General features: G+C 52.0%; 1 protein-coding gene across 1 annotated transcript; it reads right to left on the bottom strand.

Moving 5' to 3' along the window:
- Nucleotides 1-355: 355 nt before the first annotated feature.
- LOC104313882 (galanin receptor 2b-like) lies at nucleotides 356-5,629 on the bottom strand. Its single transcript, XM_069809483.1, has 2 exons — nucleotides 5,174-5,629; nucleotides 356-2,280 (listed from the first exon to the last, which is right to left on the bottom strand). Exons 1-2 carry the CDS (start codon nucleotides 5,545-5,547, stop codon nucleotides 1,542-1,544), a joined length of 1,113 nt encoding a protein of 370 aa, XP_069665584.1. The 5' UTR covers nucleotides 5,548-5,629; the 3' UTR covers nucleotides 356-1,541.
- Between the last annotated feature and the right edge of the window lie 3,469 nt (nucleotides 5,630-9,098).

The raw sequence follows: 9,098 nt of genomic DNA, 5'->3' as shown, positions 1-9,098 counted from the left end.
CAAGGGGGGCAGCGGAGGGGGAGGTCCTGATCTCCTCTCTCTGGTGACCAGCAATAGGATATGAGGAAAGGGAATGAAGCTGTGTCAGGGGAAGTTCAGACTGGACATTAGGAAAAGGTTCTTCAGAGAGGGCGGCTGGTGCCTGGAACAGGCTCCCCAGGGAGGTGGTCATGGCACCAAGCCTGTCAGAGTTCAGGGAGTGTCTGGATGACACTTTTAGTTATGTGGTTTAGTTTTAAGTAGTTCTTCGAGGAGCAGGGAGTTGATCTCGATGATCCTTATGGGTCCTTTCCAACTTAAGATATTCTATGATTCTATGATTGCCAGCGATTTAGCAGTGAGAGGAAGGTACCCACTTGCATCTAATCAGCCGTGGTAAGGGAGATGAGTTTTCCTTCCTGAAGCTCCAGGGGGTCAAGTGCATGCTTAGATCGTGAGATGAGATTCAGCATGCCCTGAAGAGCATCTGCTCCACTATGGAGAGCAAGCCGCCTCAATCCCCTGCACAAAGACTGTGCCATGCAGGCAGGAGGAACCATAACTGAACTAAACACTTAACCCTGCCTCTGCCCACTAGCTCCTCGCCTGCCCGTGGGCCCTCTGAAGTGTGGCGGTCAGATAAAGCTGCTTTTATGCACTGACAGTAGACTCGTAACTGTGGAGGGTGGAGGTCATTTACCTTGGGAGAATATCGGGTGTGCACTGACCTGCACAGGGACCTGTCGACTGTGTAAGTAAACATGGCTGTGGAGAAAGGAGTGGAGACACCAGGTAGGGTTTGGCTCTGCAGACTTTGCTCAGTGCTGGTTTTCATGGTGCACTGTACTTTATACCAGTTAAGAAAAAAGTCCCGTTGAGGTATGGGGTAGCCCATCCCCACCCCAGATGACGACCGCAGGCCCCACTATTGCCTGGATGAGGGAAGTGCATTTATTTGCTCTGGGTTAGAAAGACATTTCTCTAGTACGTACAGCAGCAGCATCCCACACATGCAACGAGCCCACATCCCAGGGGAGGGCCCAGTCACTGGGAAAGCAGCGCAGCCAGCACCAAAGCCATCACTGCAACCATCCATGGGCTGTGCCAGGTGCTTTCCATACCACCTTTGCTTGCCTGGCCCTGCCTGCACTGCCCATGTCCCTTGCCATTCCTACTGTGGGAGCCAGTCTGGCCAGATGGGGCACTGGGAGGCAGAAGGAACTTTTTGACAACTACCCAATGTGTCCAGAGCAGTGGGGCCATGGAGCAGAGGAGTTCGAAGGATGAGAGCCAACAGAGGAGCTGGAGCTTTAGTCCTTGGAGTCCAGGTGGTTTGAGGATCAGGGGCAAGTCTGGATCCATTCCTTCCTTTGCATGTAGCATATAGTGGGGAGATGGCTCAGGAGAACAGTTGGTGCATGGAATGGGAAGGAACAACAAGGCCAGAAGCAGTGCATAGCAGTTTCTGGCTTGCCTTTCCAGCATCCTCTCTCACCCAGTGGGAAAGGGTTGCCTGAAGCTGGTGACACAGCCAAGCCAGCAGATGGTGTGGAGCTTGGCCACTAAGAAATATGAAGGGGCTTGGAGGAACTGGAGGGGACTGGCATGGAGGCTGGGTTCAGCTCGCACCTGTTATTCTCCTCATGCATCTGGGACACTTCAGTGGAGCCTGCCTCAAATCCAGGTACAATGTGGGCAGCGTGCACCACATGCACCTTGTTGCGGTGCTTTTTCCTCAAGAGACAGCTGAAAACTTTTTTGAAGCCCTTGCGGAAGTGCTTGGAGACCAGGGCATAAACGATGGGATTGAGGCAGGAGTTGGCATAGGCCATGCAGTGGGAAAGCAGGCGGAAGGCATAGGTGGCCTGGTTGAAGGGGAAGTCTCCGTAGAGGTATCGGAGGATGACTACATGGTAGGGTAGCCAGCAGAGGCAGAAAAGGATGGTTACAATGATGATCATCTTGGTTACCTTCCGCTTAGCCTTCTTGGACTCTGATATGTCCTCCAGGGGGTCCACTGCTGTCCACAGGTACTTGATGGTCCTGGTGTAGGAGAGGCTGACGACCAGCACTGGGATGACATAGCCAAAGGCAAATGTACTGGTGTCCATAACCTTGCGTCTCCACTCCTCCCAGCCAGGCATGCAGATGTAGCTGGACTCCCACTCAATCAGGTCATAGTAGCTTAGGTAGGGCCCAGCAAAGACCACGGAGAGGCCCCAGATCACAGCCATGGCAGCCACTGCATTATGGGGGGTCCGCAGCTCCCGGGAGCGCAGCGGATAGCGGATGGCCAGGTACCTGGAGGGGAGAGGAAAGCAACCAGCACTGAGATTTCAGCCAAGCTCTGCCTGGCCACATAAACTCCGGGGACAAAAGAGTTTCCTTCTGTCCTGGTTTCAGCTGGGATAGAGTTAATTTTCTTCCTAGTAGCTGGTACAATGTGTTTGGATTTAGTGTGAGAATAATGTTGATAACACACTGATATTTTAGTTGTTACTAAGTAGGGCTTATTCTAAGTTAAAGATTTTTCAGTTTCCCATGCTCTGCCAGGAAGCAGGTGTGCAAGAAGCTGGGAGGGAACGTGGGCAGGACAGCTGACCCGAACTAGCCAAAGGGATATTCCATACCACAGAATGTCATGCTCAATATATAAACTGGGGGGAGTTGGCCAGGAGGGGCGGATCACTGCTCAGACATCAGTCAGCAGCTGATGAGCAATTGCACTGTGCGTCACCTATCTTTTCTTCGGTCTAATTTGTCTTTTTCTGTTATATTCCTTTTCATTACAATTATTACTATTGTTATTACATTATTATTATTATTACTATTATAGTATTTTATTTATTAAACTGTTCTTATCTCAACCCATGAATTTCACTTTTTTTTCTGATTCTCTTCCCCATCCCACTGGGAGCGGGGAGGAGTGAGCGAGCAGCTGCATTGTGCTTAGTTGCTGGCTGGGGTTAAACCACACCACCTTCATTCTCCTGAAGGTCCCTGAGCAGTGGCCCTGCAAGTTATCTCACACACTCTTTGACATATGCTTCTGGGTAAAGCAGCTTTTCTCTTTCTAGCAAGGATGCTTCTCCTCCCACAGGCTTAGGCTGGCTCACCCCTCCATACATGGTTGGGTGGGTTATATTGCTGAGCTAGGGCCAGAGAGATGGTGCTGTGGAGACCATGCAGATGCCCACTGCTTGGCAGAATTTATCCAGCAGCAAGAGGTCTGAACTGAGGATTCAAGATCTGGCAAAGCTTCACTGGGTGATGGGCACAATGCAGGCTCCTGCCCACTGAAGGCATGTTTCCAGCCTTCTCCAGGTTTCAGATCAGCCTGGCAGGGGGAAGATTTGCTCACTGGAGCTGTGGCTGCCTCCACCTTAGTACCAAAGGGACCAGGTTGGCCCTTGCCTTTTGGTACTGTCCGCTTTCTCAGGCCAGCCCAAAGCAGGCAGTGATGGTCTGTCTGCTCCCTCCAGCAACAGTGGGCAGTTATGGTGTGATGGCCAGCTCTGCTCCCCCACCTCCAGGCAACACCATAGGGCAAAGATGTAGATGTCAGCAAGGAGAGAAGGTGGGTAGGGAATGGAGAGGAGCTGTCAGCACAGACAGGAGTGCAACTGCTGCAGCCTCAGCCTGCCAGCGTCTACAGAAGGATGCTTATTTGATGCACTGTAAGGCCAGCAGAACAGGTAGATAAGACATGCAGTTGGTGTGAAGGGTCACATGTGTGACAAAACCCTTGTTACTTGCTGGTCTTGTCATCCTGAAAGCTGCTGGCAGCTTTGTGAGAATCATTTCATGTCACACTGAAATGCAGCCACCTCTTTGGTGGAGCACTGCACTACAGCACACAGTGCCACCAGAAAGGGAGAGAACACAGACATTAGCACCTTGCCAAAATATCTTTTTTTTGAGATGCTGTCCCTGGTGCTGAGCTGGCTGGAGATGCAGACTGCACTCATGTGATGTAGGTGCAGGGAAGCAAGAGGCTTAGACTGTGAGACATCTCAGGTCTTCCTCGTGACAGCAGCCAAACTCTGTAACCACTGGAATCCCAGAGGATTGGGATATTTTTGTCAGGGATTCTATGTGAACCCCCTCACCCCAACCAGAGGATGCTGGCATCTCTGGGTGGGTGAATTGCTGAAGTGTCAGTTCACTGTTTTGAGTCTAGGTGCCCATTTCTGCAGGTGGCACCTGGGAGCAGGACAAAGTGGAAGGGGGCTGGAGGAGTAGCCCAACCACACTTTCTGCTGGGATCTAACCTACCCCAGATACTCCCTGGTACTGAAGTTTCCTTCTGCCTGCAGTGCTGTGAATCTTCTCATTGCAGAGGGCTGTTTGGCCCTATTCTTGTCTTGGTACCTTGGAAGCAAGCACAAGGAACAAGATGGGCCAGGGCATGTTCCCTGTGGCAGTCAAGGCTGGAGCTTACCCCAGTGGCGACCTCATCCTCATCTGGACCATAAGTGTTGGCTCAGCCACAAGCGGGGCAGCTGACACAGTGGCCCTTACAGTGCCCTTGGGAACAATGTAGGTGGCCCCAATCAGGGCCAGAGTGTCCTGGGTGACCTCCCAAGAAAGGACTCGGCTCACAGTGTGGCTGCCTTTCTGCGGAGAGTGCAGGAGGGTTGGGGGTGGTGGGGAACAGGAATTGCTAGATGACAAGTTTTGTGCTGGGCTGGCAGCCCCTGGGGAATGAGGAGAGATGGGTTTACTGCAGGACTGGGATCTCTCAGGTATTTATATGGCTCCTCTTACGGAGCCCTCTGTTTACCTTACTGCCTGCACATGATGCTTTTCTGAAATGGTGGCTTGGGGATAGCTATTACCCTCTGAGTGGCATCTCTAATACAGAACTAGGTGACTCTCAGTGGGAGTCTGTGGCACGGTGGGGAGCTGAGCTTGGGTCTCAAGTGCTCTAACCACAAGGCAGGTCTTTCCTGCAGAAAGTGCAGACAGGCACAGCACCAGCTTTGCACTCGAGAGATCTGGAAGTGCTGCTTAGGGGTTGTTAGGGCAAGGGAGACACAACTGGTCCCCAAACTGCCTTTGGCATGGATCAATACCACTGGGGTTTGAAACATCTGCCTAATGGTGGTGGGCCACCATCTTCCCATGCCCTCACTCAGCCCAGCTTCTCAGACTACCCTCCTTCCCCAGCCCAAAGGTGTCTTTAGACTGTTACCTGTCCACAGAGACGGCAGCCAGAGTAAAGCTGCTAGCATACATGGTGAGGTAGATGAAGAAGTGGACAGCCTTGCAGATGAAGGAGCCGAAGACCCACCCCTCAAGGGAGTAGATGGTGGCCTGGAAAGGCACGCAGAAGACAATGAAGAAGAAGTCAGCCAGGCTGAGGTTGAGGATGAAGAGGTTGGTAGTGTTGTGGCCCATTTGCCCATTGCGCAGCAGCACTGCCAGCACCAGGCTATTGCCCACTGTGCCCAGGAGGAAGATGAGGGAGAAGACCACAGGGACAATGACACTGGCAGGGCTGAACTGGTAACTGTTGGAAGAGTTCCAGTACCCAGCCAAGCTCACGAAGTCCTCATGCTCTGTCATTCTGTGTCGTGGTGAGACGTTGGACCCTGGGGCAAATACAGGGAAAGATGTGAGAGACTGGAAAAACACTGCTCAGCCTGTTAGCTTGGCTGATGTGCCTGTTGGCTCACTGGAGATGCAGAGCCCTGTTTTCAGCTCTGTGACCCACCTCTTTTCAGCACGTTCCTCTGGACGCTGCTGGCCTAGAGGACAGGTAGGGTTAGGCTGGGGGTAAGGGGTGCCCTGCTCCCCCATTCCGGCCCTGGAATGAATCCACAGCCCATGTTCAGATGCTGCCTTGGACTGATAGTGCCAGAGGTGAGGTTTAGGGGAGAGGATGGCATCTGTCCCCAGCTTCCTCCTCTGTGGGGGAATGGAGTCAGAATCTCCACCTCCCAGCTGGTCCAGCTGTGATGGCAGGAGTGGTGTGATGTTCCTTCACAGCAATGGGGCTCCAGGCCCAAACCAACCAGCTGGACAAGCCAAGATGTTTGCTCCCCCAATGCTGACATGCAGAGTTTTATCCCTCCCCTGCTCCTGGCTCTTTTGGTACCTGCTCCTAGAATAAACCTCGCACACTAGGCACAGGGCTGGAAATGCTTTTGGCAGTGACAGCTACTACACAGCTCCATGTTGTGCCTATGTGGGGACTTTCTGAGGAGAACAGCTCTGATGGGACCACTCCTGCTTTGGTTTCAGTGACCCAGATGCTTATTCCCTTTCTATGTTCCACAGGGAAGCTCTGCCCAGGACTTGGGCTTTTTCTATCATTCCCCTGCCCCCAAAATAAGCATTTGGACTGAAAGCAGAGGGTGAGGTTGTGCGTGAAAATGCAAGTTTCCCTGTCACAGGCATAGAAATCTGTCTACGTGTTTTTGAGCTCTGGAGCTGGGGGACTATCACATACAGGTACAGGCACAGCTTCCCTTGAATAAACACATGGTTTGGGTTCTTCCCCCTCTGCAGTGCTTGTAGGGATGTGCTGTGGTTACCAGATTGTGGCCCAAGGCCATCTCACCATAAGTATGGAGATCGCAGAGTCTGTGCAAGAAACTAGCTTCTAGCTTGTGCATTCTCTTTTCAGGCTGGGGAACTAGCAAGTGCTCCCTGGGGAGCACTGGCAGTGCAAGTGCCTGAAGCAGAAGCACTGCAAGGGGCATGTGAACATGGGTCCCTGGTGTCAGTGCAGATTTGGGGATGCCAGCAAGCTGCCTGGAATCACACCAAGCCCTGTTCAATGCTACCACAACTATAATGAGACCATTCCTGTACAGTTGCAAGTATCCCCAGAGGCAAGTGCCAAAGGTTCATAAATTTTAGGAAGCAGGATGTGGTCTTTTGGTTGGCCTGTTGTGCACTGCCCAACACTTGGGACAAGTCAAATACCCTACCTGGCATGGCAGCCTCTCCTCTGGATGGGCAGCAGGAAGCTCATGCTGCTATCTGGGAGCTGGACTCTACTCTCTGGGACCCAAAAGGTCACTGCACCTCATTTGTGAACGTGTGGCTTGCTCTAAAAGCATCTACCCATCCTGAAGCGGAGGGGATTTCACAGGGATGGCTTCAGTTGTTCTGAATGTGAATTTGCCTTGTGGCAGGTGCAGCACAGAAATTTTACATCTAGCTTCTGTTTTATAGTAAGCTTGAGCTCCATGAATGCTGCTTGTGTGGGAGAGGGATGAGCTTTCCTCTGGAAAGCTGGGATGGCCAGTACTGAAGTGCACGCTACTTATTTTTGCTAGATCTGCCTCGGTGCTCAAACAAAGCCAATTCAAATGGTGGTGTCAGCTCTCAGTACAGGCAAAAGTACCCCTGCAGCCACCTGAAGAAGAGAGTACCCCATGCAGTATGGATATGCAGGGAGCAGGGGAGCTTATACAGGCCCTGGCAGGAGTGGGAGACATAGATGGATGGGGACCAGCCAGAAGGTCTGGTCCCAGAGTCTGGCTGAGGACCTTGGTCTCTTCTCATGCTGCCTAACTCCTCTGGGACCAGGGAGCTTCCCTGTATGCAGGGGAGAGCAACTCAGGCTGCCACTGGTGTTTTATTTTTACCTCTTGTTGATTACACTGGCTTAGGCTGTGCTTGGGATTATGCCCCATGCAAGGCTGTGGCACTGAGATCCTTGTTGCATGGGGCTGAGGAAGGTATTAGCAAAGCTGGAGAAGAGCTGACAGCTCAGCCAGAAACCAATTCCATCTTATCATCCACCCAGTGTCTGTGTTGCCTGGTAGAGTCTCTGGCTGCTTCACTCTGCATCTCTCCCACCTGCTCATTGCCAAGTGTCCTTTCTTTGCTCTCTCTCGCGAGGCAGACAAGCTGCTAGTCAGCCATCCTCAAAGGCTGCTCTAAAGAGAACAAAAAGACAGGGAATACCTGCATGCCCCACTTCAAGGAAGGCAACCTTGCAAATGTCCCCCGCACTGGTGGGACTTGTAATGAAATCACTTTGGAGTGGCACATCACATAGCCTGGTTGCAGTCCAAATTTTATATCCCTCGATGTGTTCGTGAGCAGCCCATGCTTTACTTGGAAGAACTGCTTCTGGCTGTCAGGGAGCCACTACTATTGTCATTCACAACTCGGCTCCAAGCTTATTTCTTGAGCCTGTAGGAATGGGAATCCGGGGAGCTTGGCGAGTTCTTTTCAGGGACAGCCAGTGGCCAGGAGCAGAGTGCCAGGAAGGATGTGGTGGCAGGTTGGTAATTGTACCCTTGCTACAGCTTTGAGGTTCTCCCTGGTCGCCTGTGGCTCATGACCCATCTACATGAAGACAAAGTAGTGCTTCAGTCCCCTTTACAGATGGGAGTTGAGACACAGCGCGCATGAAGAGGTGGCTTTGTAACTGGTTGGATCAGAGAACTCATGGATGCAGTAGAGAAACAAATCTTTATCTCTGCTGGGTTATCTCTGATCCACGCCCCTGTGCACAGTCCTGCCTGCAGACAGGACCATGATAGAACAGGCACAGAGTAAAAGTAGGGTCTCTTAAGTGACATATACAAACTGTGACATTGATGCTGGGGCACTGAGATGCTCAGAGACTCTCGCGGAGCCATTGAGAGCATCTCTAGCAGAGTGGGATGTCTCCAAGTTCCTATTTAGCATCTTCTCAGGAAGCTGCCACTCACCCCTGCGGCTCTGTTGTCCCTTGGAAGCATTTTGCAACCGTTTCACACCCTACCATTTTGTGAATGGGTTTATGACAATGCTCCTGCGTTTCACTTCATTCTGAATAGCCTTGACTAGCAGTGAGAGGGACAGCTGCTCTGAGCAGAGCAAAAATAGAGCATGGGCAACAAGGTTCCTCTCCCACATCTGCTACTCAGGGCTAGCAGGGGCAAAGGCGGTGTGACGGAGGCGGTATTATTCACAGGGATGAGAACCCAATCAATGGCAAAGTTGGGACTCGAGACACAGGATTTTTCTAACGAGGCTTCAGTAAAGGATTGGCAGGGAGAATGGTGCCCAGCACCCATCTGGTGGGGGTAACGAAAGGACCAACAGAGAGCCTTGGTGGGGGCAGGCAGCAGGTCATGCCAGGGTTGCCTGCGAGCCAGCATAGCCAGCTC

Source organism: Haliaeetus albicilla, chromosome 22, assembly GCF_947461875.1.
Source record: "Haliaeetus albicilla chromosome 22, bHalAlb1.1, whole genome shotgun sequence".
In the NCBI taxonomy this organism is placed as follows: domain Eukaryota; kingdom Metazoa; phylum Chordata; class Aves; order Accipitriformes; family Accipitridae; genus Haliaeetus; species Haliaeetus albicilla.
Note: the sequence above shows the minus strand (reverse complement) of the source record. Positions and strands in the feature narration are given on the sequence as shown.